The following is a 22,293-nucleotide window of genomic DNA, read 5'->3' on the forward strand; positions in this document are numbered from 1 at the left end:
AAAAGCAAGTGGCAAAACCAGGACTTGAACTTCCGTGCCCTTTGCACACCACCACAAGTTAGACTTTGATGTTCTTTTTCATGTTAGCTTGCCCGGTTCATCATCCCAGGTACCTAGCAATGTGCCTGTGTTCTGTTCCATAGGCCCAGGAGCAAGCTTGAAAATGTCACTGACTCCCATTGTTGGAGTCACCCTCCCCCCACCCTCTTTCTCTTTGTCCCTTCCTCTCCCTCCTCTCTCCCCCACCCCTCCCCCATTATCATCACTTTTTGTTAGACTTTGTTAGATCTGGTCATGTTTGTATGTTTTACTTTGGCTTTTAATTAGAACTGGTGTTCTGTGGTTTTAGTTGGATATATGCAGAAATATACTTGATTTGGGTAGCCCAGACTTCTTATTTGAGTTCTGAGGCCAGTTTATAGCTAGACAAAGTTGCAGATTTTATTGATGACCTGAGATTTGGAATTGATTCCAAAACAATGGAAACTATTAATTAAATATTTAATTTTTGGCTCACAGGCCCAGCCGCTCCGCGGCATGTGGGATCTTTCCGGACCGGGGCACGAACCCGTGTCCCCTGCATCGGCAGGCGGACTCTCAACCACTGCGCCACCAGGGAAGCCCAGTATTTAACATTTTTTAATACTCTACCTCATTCATGTAGTGATTAAATACATGCAGTGATTAAAGATTACTGTTAAATAAATTCTTTCCTTCTGTAACATTTCTTAAAAATTTTGATCCAAATTAGGTTTGGATGAATTGTTTAGGTTATTGACTTTCTCTTTTTCTTTTGCTAGCAATAATTTATTCCTACATATGATTAAAGCATCATGTGTAAGAATTGTCTTGCTTTGGATCGTTGCCCTCTTTGAGGTCTGCTTTTAATTTCTTCTGCTTTTAATTGAACTCATGATGGCATTTTTAGATAATGTATGAAAGAGCATCAGGAGACAGAGCCAAAATGGTCTTATTTGCTTTTATACAAACTAAATTGCCCTTGCAGCCCAGCATAAAATCTAAGCACTAAGAACACTTATTTATTTTGACAACAGAATTAATTGAGCCTAAAACAGTTGAAATTCCAGTGGTAGCAAACTATTCTTTCTGACTCTCACTCTGGCTTTGGTACTTTCAAAAAAAGTAACTTGTCTTATGATTAAATAGCAGAATGATGGGCGGTGTACTGCATTTGGGGGAAATGGTGAATAAACTTTCTACTTGTGAAACAGTTCAGAAGTGACATGCTACAAGGGGGGTCAGAATGTGCATTGATATCCAGCTGAGCTGTCAGCTGGCACTGAGCCAGGCACGCAGAGCTTTGCCATGTGAAGCAGCATGTGGAGCGTATGCCATTTGAAAAACAAAATCTTTTTCATGCATGATTTAATGGTTTTTTTAAGAGTATATATTTAGTTTTATTTTTCTAGAAACTGTTAGTGTTTCTGTTTTTAATAGAAAAGCTTATGTGTGGATGGAACTCAGTTAAAATGTTTTAATATATATTTTACAATTTGAAAGGATTTGGCACCTTATATTTCAAAAATGTCATTTTGAATAGCTTATTTTTATTGGATATTTTTCTGTTTCAAATGGATTTTAAGAGGATGTTTTTAAAAGATAAAGAGAACAGTGATCAAGATACCTGGTATAGGAGAGATGTTTTGTGAGGAAAAAATGTAGAATTTTGTTTGAAGGGACTGATGTTTATAGAGTTAATGGACGCCTTTACTATTTTCATATATATGATAACATCCAAAGATCTTAATATATACTATATATTTTTTTGATGGGTGGTTATATTTTCTCAAGCTTTGTTAGTAAGTGATAAAACTAATAACACATAATAAGCTGTTGGTAATTTAAGTAGAAATTTTTCATTCTTAATAATTCTTACACCAAGCAAAAAGTTGCTGTTTATCAGATGCACATACTACTAAAATTCTTTATCTTTATTGATCTTTCAGTTCTCATCTCTTTGTAAACTGTTAATGTAGGCCTTTAAAGGATTCTAAGAACAAGCTCATTACCCTTTCATTTAAAGAATTCTTAGCTTAAAGATTTACAGAGTGGACTTGAAGTTCCTTGAAATTTTAATTGGGCTGTTTTCTGACTCTAAGAATTTTTTGGTTGGAAGTAGTGAGTGTTTTTTTTTTTTAGTCATATGATATATGTCATAAGAATGCCCCAGTAGGGAAGGTATTGCCAGTTAATTGATTAAGACCTTGTTTATCAACTCACATTTATGACTTTTATTCTGTTTATCACTAAATGTTAATCTACTCTTTTTGAATAAAAACTGGAACTGAGGAAGTAAATCTTTGATTTGGGGGTAAGAAGCAGGACACTTTAGCCAATACTTTAAATGCTCCTACTTAATAGAGAAATTTTTCTTCTTCATTAGTGGTTTTCTTTCATAATGGAATGATCAATGAGAACTCTGATCGTGAATTTGCATGTAGTTATAGTTAAGCTTAACATCTCAGAAGGACCAGTAGTGAAATCCTCTATTATCCACTGTTTGGGTTTTTTTAAAATAAATTTATTTATTTATTATTTTTGGCTGCGTTGGGTCTTTGTTGCTGTGTGCGGATTTTCTCTAGTTGTGGCGAGCGGGGGCTACTCTTCATTGCTGTGCACGGGCTTCTCATTGCGGTGGCTTCTCTTGCTGCGGAGCACAGGCCCTAGGCACGCGGGCTCTAGAGCAAAGGCTCAGTAGTTGTGGCACACGGGCTTAGTTGCTCTGCAGCATATGGGATCTTCCCGGACCAGGGCTCAAACCCGTGTCCCCTGCATCAGCAGGCGGATTCTTAACCACTGCACCACCAGGGAAGTCCCTATTATCCACTCGTTACTTCAGGCTCTGTTTTTAAATTTCTTGATGTAGCAGGTTGTACCAGTTACCATTTAATCAGGCAGGGCTAAAGTGACCATTTAGTGGAACATACATTTTTAGTCTGATATTTATTGAAAACAGAAACTACATGTTAAATCTCTGTGTCTCCAGTTCTGTGGTATCATATATAAAGGGTTGTCAGTAAATTGTGTTCATGATATAGGCTAGTCTCGGTCTTTTTTCAGTGTTAGGCTTATTTGATTTTTAAATTATTGCTGATATTTTAATTAACACTATCAGGTAACACTGGAACATGTTTCAGAACAATTAAAAACATGTAATGGGATCTGATGTGATTGTTTTCTACCAGCTTTTTTTTTTTTTTTTAAACCAGTACTTGTTCATGTTTTTTCTTTTTAGGCCTTATTGAATTTGAAGAATGTGACCCTGCTAGTGCAGTTGAAGGTAAATTGACTAGTTGTAATGTGTGGGAGCTAGCTAATAGCTTCTGTTTACTGAATAGAGGGGCTGCTATCCATTGGTGTTAGCATGTCTATGGAGTGATGTAAAAAATGTGAATGTGGTTTGAAGACCTGCAGATATTAATGTTTACTTAATAAAAATAGGTTTGCCCAAAGGAATATTAGTGTGTTAGAATATAGATTTTTTAAAAGATTAAATATAACATGTATTTGTTTGCAGATATGCATTGAGATTGTTTTCTCCACTGATATCAATCTTTAAACATTCTAATGTCATAAATATGAAACTCATCACTACATATTGATGTATACTGCTTATTCTACAATGGGTAACATTTTAGTAATTAATAAGGTTATGTATTAATGCTTATGTTACTGTCATTCAAAATAGGCGATGATTTGACTTAGAGCAAGGATCCACAACCCTTCCTATTTAAATTGATGTTTTTCATAGTCTGAAACCCAAGAAATGTCTGCAATTTTTGTTATGTTTTATAATGTTACTTTGTGAGCTTCTAGAAATAATTTGAAAGCAGTCTTCTGTTTTTTTCCAAGACCTGTGTGAGAATATGGAGGAATGGTTTGCTGTTGTGTGTAAGGTTATTAACTGAGCAGTCAACGAGCTCTGGGGCCTAGACTTTTTATAATTACCATCTGTTTGACTAAGAGCAGTACTTATTTAAGTTCTGTGTACTCAAACTTTAAAAGTTCTTCAGAAGTTTAAAAGAATTTTAAAAGTTCTTTAAAAATATTTATAATAAATAACACTCTGTGAGAATAAAAATGTATTTATTTTTAAAATATTATAACATGCTTTGCAAATAAATGGTTCAGGGAGTTAGTTTTGCATGAAAGCAAGTACATTATTCTAAGACATCTGGATTATAATCCTGGCTGTAGTGTTAACTAGTTGTATAACACTGAGTTAAAAAAACAAAAATAATACTCTGAGTTTCCTCATCTATAAGGTGAGAGGTTAGCTTAGGTGTACTCTAGTTCTCAAAGAGTTCAGTAGCTAAGCTTTAAGTGCTGAATTCTGTTAACGATTGATAGCATGACTGACGTTTAAAAAATAATTTGTCATGCAAGAAGAAGAGGAAGAACTGCCATATTTGGCAAAATAGAGATGGTATTTGTTCCTCATTTATGGTTAGATCCATTTATAACGTTATTTGTATTAGAGATAACATATGGACAAAAGAATGCCGTATTATAAGTTTCCCATGTCGTACTGTTAATGGATCTGTTGTCAACTTTTCATTTAAAACAACACGTTTATATTTTGTGACCCTTTATACCGGGAACATGATTTGACCTGCATTTATAACAAAATCTAATATAGTGAATAATGTACTTTCTTTGAAGTCTTAAGATATCTGCAAGTGCTTATTTTGCCTGAGGTGATTTAGGGGAAGAGAGAATTTCACTGATCTAATCAATGTTCTGTGTATAACCTTTTGGTGAATAAAAGGCTATATTATATCAACATAAGAAAAATTTAAACAGACTATGACTTATTTAAATATTAGGGTTTAGCAGTTGATACTTTCTTTCATCCAAATTTAGTATCAACAGTTATGAGCAAATTGTGTGTCAAGATACAAGATGCATTCATAAGTTTAATATATTTATCAGGAACAGTTATGTTTCTGTAACAATATACATTTATTTTAAGGTATAAGACCAAGGAAAAGAAAGACTTTTGGTTTACCAGGAATAATTAAAAAGGAAAAGGATACAGAGTCTGTGTAAGTATATTAAATATTGTCAAAATCCTTTCTATGGTTATAAATAATTAAGAATAAGACTATTGTTATGAATTTGAAAAGAAAAAATTCTTTTGGAAATAACCCAAAGTACATATGGCTAAGATGTGAAAAATACAAACTTTTCTGAGAACATTTGCCAGCTCCTCTAGTTTTAGTTAAAAGTGTTAACTTTTCTTATTATTTTAAAATTTCAAGATGAACGCTTTAGCGTTTTGAAATTGAAACTTTAAAGATACTCTTATTTTATAAAGTGATACATGCATATTTTTAAAAATCAAGCAAAAGTACAGAGAGAACTAAAAATTGTTCTAAGTCTTAATAACCTAAGAAAAACACCATGGTCAGCAATTTGATGAAAATCTTTCAAGACAACTCTAACCATATAGTAAATTAGTGATATATGTGTACATAAATGGAAAATGTTAAGTGGGGGAGAAAGAAGTCCTAACATATTTTAAACATTTATATTAATTCGTCATTTTTAGATGGAAGATGGAGTATAAATATCATTTACCTTTTTTAAAAAATAAATTGGTATACAAAGAAATATAATTAGAATATAAGAATTAAACTAGTATTAGCTAAGTCAAGTTTTCTGCCTTGGCTATACATTAGAACTACCTGAGAAATTAAATATATCTATGCCAGGCCCTGCTTCAGACCCATTAAATCAGATTCTTGGGGCGGGAGGCCCCAGCATAGTTTTTGTTTTGTTCTAAGCAGCCTGTGTGATTCTTAATATACACCTGGGGTTGAGAATCATTGAACTCTGTGATTAACTGGAGACAAATTGGAAATAAAGGAACTTTTCTTTGCTTAATTATTCAACCCATTTAGAATGAAGAGGCACTAATCAAAAGTCTTGAGTGATTTGTTGACCCAGTAACATTGACTGAAAATTTGTTTCAAGTCCCTGCTTCTCTAGCATAATCAGCAGAACTCTCACGAGGTTTAATATTTTGATGGCCATTCATATTTTCAATATAAGAGAACAATTTGTGCTTTGGGTGGTCTTGCCTCCTCCCTGGTTATACGCTTATCATCTGAGTTTCTTGGAGTTTCTGCCATTCTGAATGTCTCTTTCTTTCCTCCTCCCTAGTTGTATTGATACTTGGTTTAACAAATTAAGACTGTTTGCAAAGTGATTTATGCCTATAGCTACTGTCTCTTCTGCAGATGTCTTTTTTGAGCATTGTGAAGAGGGGTATTTTGCTAAGGGAATGGAACCTAATAGCTCTTTTATAACATTGGAAATTGAAGTCTGAACAATTGATTTGTAAGTAAATTTTTAAAATGTAGCCAGTTTATCTGTTAGTGGCTACATTATAAAGAGTTAAGATGTTTTTATAATTGATGGTTTTCACAGCTGTTCATTTAGGGAGCTTATAATATTTTTGTATATTCCATGTTTTTAAAATAGCTTTTCATGATCAGTAATTTCCCAGTATGATCATTAGGGCACTTGGATATTGGAATATTTTAACCAATAAGAATACTAGGTCAGAAAACTAATGCCTAAATCACTGCATCATTATTGCCTTCTTTCAACACTCCCTGGCAGGAAAAATGTTAGAATTCACTTTGCTTGAAATGTTCGAGGCTCTTGGCATGCTTCTTCTCATAGCCTGAAGGTTTTTGAAATGCCAGCAATTGTGGACAAGGGGTCCTGCTCAGAGCTTGGTCTTCCTGGGGCTTCATCTGCAGGTCTCATACTGCGCACTGTGAAGGCAAACAGATGAGTGCTTTACCACAAAGACTGGAGAGTTCTGGCTTAAAGCCAGAGAATAAATGGTTTGGAACTCCTATACTTACTTTTATATTTAAACTTTATCTTTTAAAAAAAGAAGAAAGAAATGTTCAAACATCTTAATTTGATTCTGTACAGGGATTGAATATTATTACAGTAGCTTTTCTGGATCATTTCCTCAGCGTATGCATAGGTTTTTTTGACATAATATTCCTTATAAGGAAGCTCTTTTTCAAAATTTGCAATTTTAAGTAGCTATAAAGACATGTGGGGTTTGCATTTACCCTGGTGCTCCCATTTGAATTAAGGGCAGAATAGTCATCTCCCTCTTTTTTCATTTTTTCAGTCTATTCCATCCTATATTTAACAAAGTTCTTTAATTTATAGATTTCCCTATATCTGGATTGATACAGATTACCTGTATCTGGATTGATACAGATTACCTGTTTATCTTATATAATTTAGTATTAATTTAGTATTTTTTATTTTGTTCATTTGGCTCTTAAGGTGTACCTAATATGTGTGTTTTCAGGCTGTTATTAAAGTGGCAGAATTTGATACTGTATGTAATAACTGTCTCAAGCCAAAGAGTATACCTAATCCAATGCCTTTTAAATATGCTAATTTTTGTTTGTGAACTTCTTTTAGAATGTATACATATATATTCTTCTAAGCTTGTTCCTCATGGCTTCAATGCCTTTAATTTTATATATCTAGTGCTTTATTTGGTTAGTTGAGAAGGCTGGTCTTCTTTATGTTTTAGTTTTACTTTTAAAATAATAGTTTTCAATAGATTATGTCCAAATTTGTATTTGCTTATCAGTGAAATGATAAAGTATCAGTGCTCAACTGCATATTACATTAGACTAACAACTATTCCAGCTGGAAGTCTAGCTACTCACCTAACATATTTGGAAAAAAGTGGTTTCACTTCTATATATACTAGCTTATGGAAAGTACCTCAAAGGAAATACGTTAAAATTTTTTTTTAACTTTCTCTACCTGAAGGATTAAAAGCCACTAGAAATCGTAGGACTGACAGCTTCCTTGACATGACACGTGTATATTCATGGAAAAGAACTATTTTTGAAAGTAGTTTTACAAATATTTATAAGCTGTTTGTTTTATTTTGTCTTGCAGTATCAGTATAGGGGAATGTCTTTGTTTGAATTTTAAAATCATTTGGTATATTTTAATATTCATGATTTGATTTCTCTAAATATTTTTATAGAGTTTAAATGAAAGTTATGTTTAAATACCAAGGCAAACACTTTTGATATAGTATATTTACCAGATAGTTCTAATAGTTGAATATGTCTGATATTTTGTTTGTTTTAATAGGGAATGCCCTGATGCAGATTCACTTGTAAGTAGATTTTACTTTGGTATAAACAGTTTAGCTATTTTCATTAGGAAATACCCAGCATATTTGGGTTGAGTTTGTTTACAAATCTTTCCAAGAAAAATACTAACCATGTTATTAGAAATTCCCTATTAAAATTATTTTACAAATGTATTTTTGGCTTTACATTGCCAGATGCTTTCCTATTAAATAGAAGGTATTTCTAACTACTTTTGAAAAGTGGACATTTTACTTTTAAAATTGGAGTGGAGCCATAGCGTATTGCTTTTTTCTTGGGAAATATGTCAGATTTCAAACCTGCCAACTTTATTTTAAAATGTGCTCTTACTAATTGATTCTTAGATCTATTAAAATACTACTATAACTGTTCATGTGTTTAAGGTTTGTTTAGGGGACTGTCATTTTAGAAAAAGTAGCAACAACCGTGGTTAGTACTTTTCTGTGCTTTTTATTTTGTTTTGTTTTAAAGAAAGTTTGTTTATATTTCTTGTTTAAATATATTTCTTCATATATAATGAAAGAAGACATCAAATGGAGCTCCCTGTGGTTACAGTGAGAGAATAGATTTACCAAATGATGGAAGTAGTGTGTAGACAGATATGTTTTGCAGATTGGTCATTAAACACTGATCATGTTGGTAAGTGTAGTAGAGTCAGGCTGTCTCTTTTATTGTTCTTACTTGTGTAACTTGTTTCTTTTGGCTCCAAAACATTATGGTCTTTTACAGCATATTGGTGTACCAAAATAAAGAACTACATATTTTGTAAAACATTATGTTTTATGTTAATTAAGATAAAACTAGTATTTTTTTTCATATTTCAGCTTTAAAGTAAGAAAATTACTATTCATTAATAAATTTATAATGAAAATAAGGAAATAGACTTCTGATGAGTTCTAGGCTTAAAATCATCAGTGTTTTTGGAGTTGTAACATTTACCTTACCACTTGCATGTTTTGATACCCTTGGTTTACTAATTAATGAAAAAGTCAGCAGATGTGTTTGGGATTTACTTTAGTGTTCATCATGCATTTTATTTCTGAATTATTTATAGCATTTATTTGATTGCAAAATTGAATAAAAATTTTAATACTTCATGTTTTATATGCACTCCTTTAAATAAAATATTTAAAATTTTCTCAGTTAATTGATACTATTCTATAATGATCAATATTAAACAATTTTGAACTTCAGCCAGTATTTATCTGGAATTAGAAAAGGACTTTTAAAGAGGACACGAAATTCTACTGCTATATAAGAAATGATTGATAAATTTGACTGTATAGAAATGAAAAACTTACAGAATTAGAAAAAATACACCATAGAAGGAGTTGAATCACTAAAGATAGTTGGGCAGAGTGTATTTGCAAGATGTTTAACAAGGGGCTAATTATTTTCCTTTGTAAAGTTTTGATACAAATTAGTTTAAAAGGTAAGCAAGCATCCTAGTAGGAAAAGGGCATTAAGATAAAAACAGGCAATTTTCATAAGAAGAAATAAAAGGTTGTAGTGAATAATCATAAATGTTGTTCAAAATAGTAGCCTAATTCTGATGCAGATTAGAATGAAATTACTATATTCACCTATCATATTGGCAAAAGTTTTGATACACTCATACTGTTGGTAGGAATGTAAATTGGTATAATCTGTCTTGTGGATAGTTGGCAGTATCTCCCAAATAAGAAATGTATATTCTTTTTGACTCTGCAATCCTGCTGCTAGGGCTTTACTGTTACAGCTATATTCACAAACTTTATGTGTGTGTGTGTATGCTTGACCAAGATATATGCTTATATAGAGGGGGAGGGAGAAAAGGTGGACAGGGATAGATGTTCATTTCAACATTGTCTATGTTAGCAAAAAATTGGAAACACTAAAGCATCCATTAAAATGGGGATTGGTTAAATTATTAAACATTCACTTGAATAAATAGATGTTATAGATCTAGGTTGCTCGTGTCGGTTGAAATGGGAAGAACTTACTAAATAAAAGCAAGTGTGATCTTTTAAGTAACTGTTTTTTAAAATAAATAAATGTGTGTCTATTATATGTATTCTCTTTTTTTAAAAGAATGAGTTACAAGACACTGAATTGTGGTTACCTTTGAGGAGAAGGATTACAGTGGGGTCAGCAGGGAAAGGAGGCTTTCATTTTTTGTTGTTTCCTTTTATTTATGGCCTGTTCATGGCTAGTCTTACTATTATTCAAACATCAACAGGCTACTTTGGTAGGGAAATTATCCATCATTTTCTATTCCTTTTTTAAAAAGTCTATGTATGTAATTTAAAAAAATTATTTTGAGTGACTACATCTTTTGAAAGTTGACCAAGGAAGTGTAAATCGCTCTCTTAGTTTTAACCAATTTCCTCTCTCCAAACTGAGACTGAGAAACATACCATTGATTTGCAAGCTCTATCCCAATATTTTGTTAAAGTTACTACCACCACTATCCACCAAAACTGCCTTTAAGATTGTTGGCTGAAGTTACATGCTCTTTTCTTCTTCTTGTACTGCTTTTGACTTAATGCTTTGCTCCAGCAGTATGGGGCCCTAATATAGAAACCATGGATTGAATGGACAAAGATGTAAACAGGTAATGTGTAAGTTTTTATTAATATCATGAATAGTTCTAGCATTGAAAACCTGGTACAGTGAGCATCATTGCTTTTTTTTTTTTTTTTAAACACACACCAAAAAAGCGTTTTATTTTGAAATAATTGTCAATTTACAGAACATTACAGAGATAGTACAGAGCAGTCCCATATACCTTTCATCTCGTTTCTCTTGATGGTAACATCTTGCAAAACTTTGGTACAGTATTGTAACTAGGATATTGATACTCACACAGTCAAAATAGAACATTTCCATTAACCAAGGATCTTTTTTTTTTTTTTTCCTTTCACCTATTTAACCCTCTCCCAGTGCTCAAATCCCTGGAAGTCACTGATCTGTTTATCACCTCTATATGTTTGCCCTTTCCAGAATGTCGTATAAATGGGATCATACAGGATATAGCCTTTTCAAACTGGATTCCTTTACCAGGAATATTAAATATGCATTTAAGATTTATTCATATTGTTGCATGACTTGATTGTTCATTCCTTTTTTATCACTGAAGGGTATCCCATTGTATAGATGTATCATAGTTTACTTATCCATTCACTTATTGAAGGATGTTTTGGTTGCTTCTTCTTTTAGGTGATTATGAATAAAGCAGCTTAATAACATTTGTGTGCAGGTTTTTGTGCAAAAATAAGTTTTCAGATCAACTGGGTAAATACCTAGGACTGTGATTGCTGGAAGGATCTTTCATTTTGATTGCTCCTTTTCAGTCACTTTTGTTCTGTTCCGCCCCCTCCCTACACACACACACACACACACACACACACACACACACACCTCTGGCAACCACTACTCTTTTCTCGATTTCTATATATTTGTCATTTCAGGAATGTTATTTAAGTGGAATCATACTGTATGTAACCTTTTGAGATTGGCTTTTTTCGCTCAGCACCCTTTTCTAGAGATTATTCCAGGTTGTTGCATACATGAATAGTTCATTCCTTTTTATTGCTGAATAGTATTCCACGATGTAGGTATACCAAAATTTGTTCACCTATTGTGGGACGTTTAGTTGTTTCCAATTTTTGGCTGTTAGAAATAAGTTACTTTGAACAGTTGTGTACAAGTTTTTGTGTGGGCATAAGGTCACTCGCGACACTGGTCACTTTCTTTCTGAAGTCTGTTTTATCTAATAGTAAGGTAGTCACTGTCTTTTATTTTTTAAATTAATGTTTGCATGGTATATTTTTTCTATCATTTTCCTTTCAACCTACCTATGTTGTTATGTTTGAAATGAGTTTTTCACACGTAGCATATGGCCGGGTCATGTTTTTTTAATTCATTCTGCCAATCTGTCTTTTGTTATACATAGACCATTTATATTTAATGTAATTATTGACATGTTGGGGTTTGTCTGCCACTTAATTTTTTGTTCTCTATTTGTTCCTCTCTCTCTCTTTCCCTCTCAGAATATTGTTTTATTTTTCCTGCCTTTCTGTGGGTTATTTGAACCTTTTTTAGAATTTGATTTATTTATAGGTTTTTTTTTTTGTTTTTTTGAGTATATAACTTTGTATATCTTTTTAGATAGTCGCTGTGGGTCACTCTCCAGTAAGTTCAGATAGTTGTTTATGTTTATTTTGACCAGAGTTTATAGATGTAATCTGCAGGAGATTGATTCAAAAGCAGTTTATTTGGTCTTACAGAAAACAGCTCAGTATTATTTTAAATTAGTACAACATATAGTACAGTGTACTGTAAACAAATTTAAAAATAGTGTCAGTAGCAGATCCCAGATAGAATCTCTAGGAGAGGGACTTCCCTGGCGGTCCAGTGGTTAAGACACTGTGCTTCCACTGCACGGGGCATGGGTTCGATCCCTGGTCAGGGAACTAATACCCTGCATACTACTTGGTGTGGCCAAAATGAAAAGAACCTCTAGGATATTAAATATCTGGTATGTTCTAGGGTACCAGGAATAGGAAGAAAGTATTTTGAAAAAAACTTTTTTTATTCTGATTTCTAATGGTTTCTTTATTTTATTTTTTAATTAATTAATTTATTTTTGGCTGCATTGGGTCTTCGTTGCTGTGCGCAGGCTTTCTCTAGTTTTGAGTGGGGGCTACTCTTCGTTGCGGTGCGAGGGCTTCTCACTGAGGTGGCTTCTCTTGTTGTGCAGCACGGGCTCTAGGAGCATGGGCTCAGTAGTTGTGGCACGTGGGCTCAGTAGTTGTGGCTCACGGGCTCTAGAGCACAGGCTCAGTAGTTGTGGCACACAGGCTTAGTTGCTCCACGGCATGTGGACTCTTCCCAGACCAGGGCTCAAACCCGTGTCCCCTGCATTGGCAGGCGGATTCTTAAGCACTGCACCACCAGGGAAGTCCCCAGTTTCTTTATTTTTTAAGTATTTTAAAGTATTATTTGCATATTAGTAAGCAGCATATAGAACTCAAAGAAAGTGCTCTACTTCTAGGGTCATAACTACATCACTTGTCATCTTTTTATCTGTGGAATCTGTTCTTTACCCTATATTAGATATTTCACTTCTAAACTTTAACCCAGTCTGTTAACTCACTGCTAACTACGTTAGACTGTTTATTCAGCTTGGAAACTATAACTATGTAAACCTTGTGCTGTGCCTGTCAGGTTAGCATTCCTTCATATTTCTCTTGCTGAGCTTTAGCAAGTGATTGGAGGAAGAATGGGAAACTCTAGGAGTAGAATGATACTAGCTGCCCAGTTATATCCAACTGGTACACCCTGTCTTTTCTTGGCAGTTCTTTTTCTCCCCCATTTAAAAAATGTTTTTATTTAGAAATATGTTGTAACCTACAAAGAAATACAAGAATAAAATAGTATAAAGAACACTTGTATACCTTTAACTTTTTACTACATTTGCTTTAACAGTTCCATTCTCCCTGTGTATGTGCATGTGTATATTTTTTTCTGATCCATTTGAGCATAAATTTTATATTCTCTTACTTAACCACAAAAGCATTTTTAGAGAAGTGTCCCTTCTGTATCCCTTCTGCTCCACCACCCTTCCTTCTTAGGTAACCAGCTTTATTGTGTTCTGATTTATCTTTGCAGTGTTTTTTTGTTTTTAATTTTTTTTCATAAAGATAGCAGATATCTATATGGTTTTTAAATTTCCCCTTCTTTCTTACTTAAAAGGTAGTATACTATATATATTCTTTTGTACTTGGCTTTTTTCAGTTAGCAGTATTTCCTGGAAGTCACTCCATTATCAGTTCATGGAAACTTTTCTCTTTTTTTTTTTTTTTAAATAGCTGCATAGTACTTCACTTTGTGTATGCACCATAGTTTATTCAGCTATGCTTGGACATTTAGTATTTTCCAATAATTTTGAGTTACAAATAATCTCTGGTGAATAACCTTGTTGCATATGTATTTTTTAATTCTTGGGGGCATATCTTCAGAGTAAATTCCTAGAAAAGGAACTCCTGGGTAGAAGGGTAAACACGTAAATTTTTTGTTAGATATTGCTAAATTTATCTCTGTAGGAATTGTACTATTTTGTATGTATACCAATAAAGTATAAGAGTACATTTCCTCACAGCTTTGCCAACAGAGTATATTTTTTAACTTGAGTTTTTGCCAGTCTCATGGAAAAGAGGTGGTATTTTAGTATAGTTTAAATTTTCTTGGTAGTCTTTTTGTTTTGTTTTGTTCTTTGTTTGTTTGTTTTTTGCTGTACGCGGGCGTCTCACTGTTGTGGCCTCTCGCGTTGCGGAGCACAGTCTCCGGACGCGCAGGCTCAGCGGCCATGGCTCACGGGTCCAGCCGCTCCGCAGCATGTAGGATCTTCCCGGACCGGGGCACGAACCCGTGTCCCCTGCATCAGCAGGCGGACTCTCAACCACTGCGCCACCAGGGAAGCCCCTTGGTAGTCTTTTATTTCTGTTTTTTTTGTTCTCTCTCAATATATTTTTTAATTAATTAATTTATTTTTGGCTGTGTTGGGTCTTTGTTCCTGCGCATGGGCTTTCTCTAGTTGCAGCAAGCAGGGCTACTCTTTCACACTGTGGTGGTTTCTCTTGCTGCGGAGAACGGGCTCTAGGCGTGTGGGCTTCAGTAGTTGCAGCATGTGGGCTCAGTAGTTGTGGCATGCAGGCTCTAGAGCGCAGGCTCAGTCGTTGTGGCGCACGGGCTTAGTTGCTCCGCAGTGTGTGGGATCTTCCAGGACCAGGGCTCAAACCCGTGTCCCCTGCATTGGCAGGCGGATTCTTAACCCCTGCATCACCAGAGAAGTCCCTGTTCTATATTTTTTTTGGTTTTTGTTTTTGTTTTTGTTTTTGCGGTACACGGGCCTCTCACTGTTGTGGCCTCTCCCGTTGCGGAGCACAGGCTCCGGACGCGCAGGCTCAGCGGCCATGGCTCACGGGCCCAGCCGCTCCGCGGCGTGTGGGATCTTCCCGGACCAGGGCACGAACGCGTGTCCCCTGCATCGGCAGGCGGACTCTCAACCACTGCGCCACCAGGGAAGCCCTGTTCTATATTTTTGATATGTTTTTCCATTTACTTAAGCTGTCAGTCCTCTGGTTTTACCACCTGTCTTCCGTGGATGCATACAATCTTTTGCTTTTATTTCTTCACTTTGAAGATTTAGGTAAAAATTTGGTTATTCACAGAACTGCTGGCATGCCTAGCCAAACACCTATTCTCTTCCTTTCAGTGTTTATCCTGTTTGTTTTGCAGTGCTTTTCTCTTTCAGACGTCTGAAGCGTGGAGTGTCATTTGAAGCTAATTATCTAAAAACACATAATTTCCCAGTGTTAATAATTTTGTTAATCTGTGATATTTGATAAATGATAAAGCTCCTCGGTAATAGTTAAGGCTGTTTTGCTAACCTTTAATGTTTTTGCAGTTGGAGGCATTGTTACAGTAAAGTTTTTCTTCTTCCCCATAGAACATTCCTGATGTGGATGAAGAAGGCTATAGTATAAAACCAGAAGCAAATCAGAATGATATCCTTTCATCATCTGGATAGTCTTATGGATTGTGTTGGCATATATAAGTAGACAGTTAAAACAAAATAATCTATTATTTAATAAAGACTCTTCAAATTTTTAATTAATTGTAATAAAATGTGCCTCTGTGATCTTTATTTGACATGCTATGAATAAAAGTTAGTAGTTACATTTCTGATAAAGTCCATCTTATCTCAGAGTTTTTTTGTTCCTTTTTATAAATGTGTGAAAAACTGGTTGTGCATTAAGATAATTTAAAAACTCAATTCTTTAACTGATACTCACATACCAAAGAGAACCATTTCTACTCGTCTAGTGATTCTGATTCTGAAGATGAAGAACCAAAGAAGTATCGGATAGAAATCAAACCTATGCATCCGAATAACTCACATCACACAATGGCTTCCTTGGATGAATTAAAAGTATCTATAGGAAATATAACGCTCTCCCCAGCAATATCTGTAAGTAAGAAAATAAGCAAGTTTGCACTCATTATACAGAAGCCTTTGGGGTTTTGTTTTTTGGTTTTTTAACCTCATCTACCTGCATCTGATTAATTTTAGGACTAACGAAAATTAAAACATCACATAGTAAATAGTTAAGCATGTTGGCTGAGGAAATACTTATAATTTTTTCAGCTTTATTGAGGTACACAGTTTATAATTTTTATACAGGCAGATGAATTTTTGAGTTTGGTTTAGTTTTGCTTCCTTTTGAATGTGTTTTAAACAAAAATGTGGAAAATGCACTATTTCTGCCATTTGATGTATTTTATAAATAGTGCTGTATGTCTCAGGCAGAGTTTTGTGAACTACAGTATTAACCTTTTCCTCATCTAATGTTAAAGTTTTTCATCCATTTTTTTGGTGAACTTTATGTAAAAGGAATTCCATAAAAATCAATTTCAAGTGAAATTAAATTATATCTTTGCTTTTTTTTTTTCTGTCACTGTAATTAATGGTTGTTTTTCCATACTTTTCATACAGGAAAAGGCAAAGAAGAATTCGTAGTGGTAGTGGTTAATTCCTCAATTCTGAGATACTAAACTTGATAGCTTTTGAGGGAGAAAAAAATCACCGTAATCTTTCTATCGATGTCATACTCTTAAATTTAGAAATGTTAAATGATGGGAAAAAAGCATGTCTTAGAATGTCAGTTTAGTTTATCTGCACATACTTATTGTAGCTGATGGAGAATAAAAGTTCTCACCATTTTGTATTTTATTTAATTACATATTTTAAGTAGACTTTATGTATTTGTTTAGAAAAAGTGTTTTTCTCCCAGTCATACACTTGTTGAATTTAATTTGAGAACTTTTTTCCACCAAATTTCTGAAGTGAGGTTTTATTCTACCATTACTATTTAACATTAATGCCAAGATTAAATTATGGTTTATATTTGAAGTAGGAAGTTGTGAAGCCATTAAACATTTTTTATTGTGTAAAGAGCATAACTAATTTAAAATATATATGTAAATAAATAAAAGCCTAGAGGACATATATATATCAAAATGTTAAGCATCTGTCTTTGGGTAGTAAGATAATTGATGCTTTGTGCTCTTTTCTATTTTTTTTAAAAAAGTAAACGTGTTAACTTCATACTCAGAAAATAAATAATAATCAGAAAATTTTTAATTGTTAATATTTGAAAAGAGGGGTCTTGAGAGTATATTTTGTTGCCCAGTTCGCTTATCTAGCTTAAGTTGTTTTTCCCTCCAACAGTGTATGTGTTTTAAGGTATATAGATTTTATCAATAGACATGATTAAGACATGCTTATTAGAGCAAGGAAATATATTTTAAATTCTAAAGCAAATACTATGTTTTTCTTTTTCCTTTTTTTTAAACACTATGTTTTTCTTTTTCCTTCCATGTACTACTAGAGACACAGCCCAGTAAGTGCAAGATTTTATATTTTTACCTATTGACTTAAAAAGAAATTGTATATTTGAACATTGATTTTCAAAATATTTGTGTTTTTAAATCAGCAAGTCATAGTATGTTGCTGTAGATACTGGTATTTTAAAGCATTTTATTGAATGATTTAAAGGTACATGTATTATTTTTTTGACTACAAAAAAGTTTTTTCTGTAATCTTTTTATGTAAATACGGTTTATAATTGAGCAGGTATATTAAAAACTTAAAATTATGTTCCCAGTATTAACATTTTATCAAATATTTTATTACCGCATTAAATTATTTAATGATACTTAGTTTTTGCATTTCTATTTCAGGTGCAGATGAATCGGAATTCATCTAGTAAGTTTGACATTTAAATTGGTTATTTAAGTCTATTAAAATTTATCAGGGAATTTGCTAAGCTTGTAGCCTAACATATGTAGTTGTAGAAATGGTTTTTTTCATCATGAGCCATAACGACAGACTAGAAGGATACTTGTTTTGCAACAGAAGACAACTTATCTATACTATTTCTTTTAGTTTTGAGATATGCTTTAAACTTGAATACGTGGCTACAACGTTTTTCAGAAATCAACAAAGCCAAAGAGCAGCTTCTGATTAAGCACGTAAAACTGTTTAATTAGCATAACTCATCCTCATGAGCCAGAAGGCACTTTTTTTTTTTAATATTTATTTATTTATTTGGCTGCGCCAGGTCTTAGTTGCGGCATGCAGGGTGTTCGTTGTGTCGTGAGGGATCTTTAGTTGTGGCATACAAACCCTTAGTTGTGGCATGTGGGATATAGTTCCCTGACCAGGGATTGAACCTGGGCCCCCTGCATTGGGAGCACAGAGTCTTAGTCACTGGACCACCAGGGAAGTCCCCAGAAAGATGAGTTTTAGCTTGATCTATTTTTAAGTCGTATCACAATTGCAACTTCTAGTATAAGATTTTTAGTACAGTAACTCAAATTATACTAAAAATGTTTTTGGGGTATTAACACCATTTGCAGAATCATGTATTAAACATAACAAGAGTTGTGGGGAAAATAGAGTTGAGGCAGCCCACACAAAAGCTATGCAATTTTGTGAACACAGTGCTTAATAAAAACCATGACATCAATTGTAATTAAAAATTCTAGCACAATTAAAAAGACCTATTAAATTCATAATAAATACCAAACTAAAAGTAGGCTTTTACTTTCAAAACATAAATGGTAAGTAGCTTGATGATAAGGGGATGTGAGGAAAATGAGTATAAAAGGGGGCTACTGAGTTATCAAGATGAGGGCAAAATGCAAAAAGATGACAGACACCACAGTAAGCACCATGAGGCAAAACAAACAGCTGAAATGAGCCAAATGGGAGAATGTGATGTGAATGGGCATTATGTACACTGTTGTATTCCTCATAGTTTGCTGTAATTACCCATGTTGATGTATTTTGCATTCATCAGCTATTGCTTGGTGATGCAAAACATTAAGATGCAATGAAAATTGCTTACTAACCAGCAGGACTTTTGTATTACTGACACTGTTCCTCCATGTACCAATTGCTTATGAAATGATTCATGTTATAAATGCAGAAGGTAGCAAAATAGACTACCTTATAAAGAGACCTTTGTTGTTATAAAAATTTTATTTTTCAAAATAGGGTGTCCCAGGGCTTCCCTGGTGGCGCAGTGGTTGAGAGTCCGCCTGCCAATGCAGGGGACACGGGTTCGTGCCCCGGTCCGGGAAGATCCCACATGCCACGGAGCGGCTGGGCCCATGAGCCATGGCCGCTGAGCCTGCGCGTCAGGAGCCTGTGCTCTGCAACGGGAGAGGCCACAACAGTGAGGGGCCCGCGTACCACAAAAAAAAAAAAAAAAAAAAAAAAAATAGGGTGTCCTTCAAGAATTAATAACTACTTTTGGTCAATAAAATAATCATTAATAATATCATCAGAACTTGAAAAATGTTTTCATGATTCATCAGTTAAAATTCTTGAGTTATTACATACATTATTTAAATACATAAGTATTTAAACATTTGTTCTGATTTTTAAAGTTGTAGCCCGTTTTTTTTATGAACAGCAGTTTAATGAATAGTTGACTATTCATTAGTTTAGTTGACTTAAGTTGTTTCTCATCAAAGATATTAGAAGAAATGAATATTTAACAGAAATTCAGCTATTTTTTTTAAAATTTTTTTTTTTTGCGGTATGCGGGCTTCTCACGGTTGTGGCCTCTCCCGTTGCGGAGCACAGGCTCCAGACGTGCAGGCTCACGGCCATGGCTCACGGGCCCAGCCGCTCCGCGGCATGTGGGATCCTCCCGGACCGGGGCACGAACCCGTGTCCCCTGCATCGGCAGGATGACTCTCAACCACTGTGCCACCAGGGAAGCCCTATTTTTATATTTTTAAGCATGGTAGAAGACTTGTTAAAGGCTTATTTTCCTTTTCTTCATAATTGTTTATATATGTTATTAATGCCAGAATTTAAAAATTGATGTATGTGTAGTAGTTCTCCTTACATTAAAATATTTTATTACTCAGATTATTAATTTTTTCATAATATTTCAACTTTTTAATTAGGTGAAGAGTTAACAAAATCAAAGCCATCTGCTGCATCCAATGAGTAAGTTCCACGTTAAAAATTTTTTTTAAATAGACTTTATTTTTTAGAGAAATTTAAGTTCACAGCAAAACTGAGTGGAAGGTATGGAGATTTTTACATATACATTTAGCCTCTACATATGCCAAACCTTCCCCACTATCAGAATCCCCCACCAGAGTAGCACATTTGCTACACTGACACATCATTGTCACCCAAAGTCCATGGTTTACATTAGGATTAACTCTTGGTGTTCTATATCCTATGAGTTTTGACAAACGGATATTGATATGTGTCCACCATTATAGTATCATACAGAATAATTTCACTGCCCTAAAAATCCTGTGTCCTCCACCTATTTATTATTCCCTCCCCACTACATTTAAATTTTAAGTATCCTTCGTTGTATTATCTCTGTAGTTTTAATTCCAGTACACTGTTTTTAATCATCCTGTTTCCTAAGCTGTGAAACATCATATAGAGTTTTTAGAAGTTTTAAATTATTTTCTCATTTGACAGTATTTCTTTCTATGATAATTTGTAAAAAATCCATTTAGCTGTATTTGGCCTTGGTGTCCTCACTGCTTCTAAATAAATGATAGTATCCCAAATTCATACATGTCTATATTTCAACTAGTTATTCACATGGAAATTCTCTCACTGTTTTCCTTCAATTTTGTCTGTGACCTTGTAAAGTAGACTGTATACTTTATGAACCTTTTCAACTTAATTGAAAAAGGAGAGGTCTAGAAGACATGTTGCCAGTTCTTCTTAAAAAGAGAAAAATATTTTAAGCCAGTGTTGCATGGGTCCTTTTTCACTTCTGTATTTATTAACAAGAATACTTTATTTTAATGTTTTTTGTATGAGTAAAAGTAGCCTTAACTAAATGAATAGTTTAAAATGGAAACTTTGAAAGCTAAGCACTAATCGAGCAGAGTGGAGGCATTCATTTGATTTATCATTTTTAAAGATAAGTTTAGTGTTTTAAGACTTTGTTTTTAGGAATCATTTATACAGTTGTGATTCTATACTTTATCGTAAGTGTGCTTCCATGTGGGTGCATGTTGAGATACTAGATATGTGCTTATAGGTAATTGTAATATTTTCATTATAGTGGGCCTGTTTTCTAGGATTTCTAAAAAATATTTTAAATAATGGTAGTTTGATACATTAGATTATTTTTAAATGGGGATTTTCTTTTTTTATACCATAAATATGTACAATTTTTATTTGTCAAACATACCTCAATAAAGTTGGGGCAGTTAACTTGAAAAAAAGACGGGGTGGCAAAGGTCAGGTCCTCAAGATCCTAGAGATTAAGCATCCTAAAAGGGTATATGACTAAGATGGAAAAGAGAAACATGTATGTTTGCATTAAAGAGCCAAGAGTTGAATCCTGAGAGTAACTAGTTTGAAGGATTCCAAGAGGTCAGTGGAAGAAAATCTTTGGTTATGCAGCACATTGAGTTTTTTGAAATGAGAATGTTCATGCTCTTGATTTTGTCCATAGTCTTGGTAACCTCTCATAAAGAGACATGTATGACCCATACATTTTGCGAGCCAACCTTAGTAGCCCATGTAGTGGGTTACCTAGGGAGAATTCCTCCTGTGCATGATCTACTGCAGTGATCAGATCTTTGAAGTTTGTATACAGTCGTTTATATACATGGAGCTTAAGCCACCATCCTGTACTTAAAAAGTACTTTGAAAAAAATCCTTTACCCTTTTTCTTCATCTTTGATAATAAGTATGGCCTTATAAAAATTCTATCTGATTTCATATCACTTCAGAAATTATCTGTCCAAGACTGGGCTCCAGATGTGAATTAGCACATCTGATAGTGCCACAGAATTAATTAGCTGTGTGTCCTTAGGCAGCTCACATAGACTCTCCATGCTGCTTTTCATTTGTAAAACTGAAATTATTTCTATTCTGACAGCCCCTACGTTTATTAGAATATAACAAGGTTTAATCAGTGGGGATTAATCTCCTCTCCTTTGCGAACTTAATGTTATTGTGGGTTCTGCTTATAGCAGTTAACAAATATCA

The 22,293-nt window shown here is 34.0% G+C and overlaps 1 protein-coding gene across 1 annotated transcript in view; it reads left to right on the forward strand.

Moving 5' to 3' along the window:
* FCHO2 (FCH and mu domain containing endocytic adaptor 2) overlaps positions 1 to 22,293 on the forward strand; it is a 115,960-nt gene that overhangs the window by 56,880 nt on the left and 36,787 nt on the right. Inside the window, exons 9-16 of the mRNA XM_082650906.1 lie at positions 3,257 to 3,301; positions 4,994 to 5,066; positions 8,176 to 8,200; positions 15,688 to 15,745; positions 16,034 to 16,209; positions 17,630 to 17,641; positions 17,982 to 18,006; positions 20,223 to 20,265. Of these exons, the coding sequence (XP_082507032.1) occupies positions 3,257 to 3,301; positions 4,994 to 5,066; positions 8,176 to 8,200; positions 15,688 to 15,745; positions 16,034 to 16,209; positions 17,630 to 17,641; positions 17,982 to 18,006; positions 20,223 to 20,265 (457 nt within the window). The remainder of the gene's footprint in view (positions 1 to 3,256; positions 3,302 to 4,993; positions 5,067 to 8,175; positions 8,201 to 15,687; positions 15,746 to 16,033; positions 16,210 to 17,629; positions 17,642 to 17,981; positions 18,007 to 20,222; positions 20,266 to 22,293) is intronic.

This window comes from Grampus griseus (genome assembly GCF_964374135.1).
Source record: "Grampus griseus genome assembly, chromosome: 3".
NCBI lineage: Eukaryota > Metazoa > Chordata > Mammalia > Artiodactyla > Delphinidae > Grampus > Grampus griseus.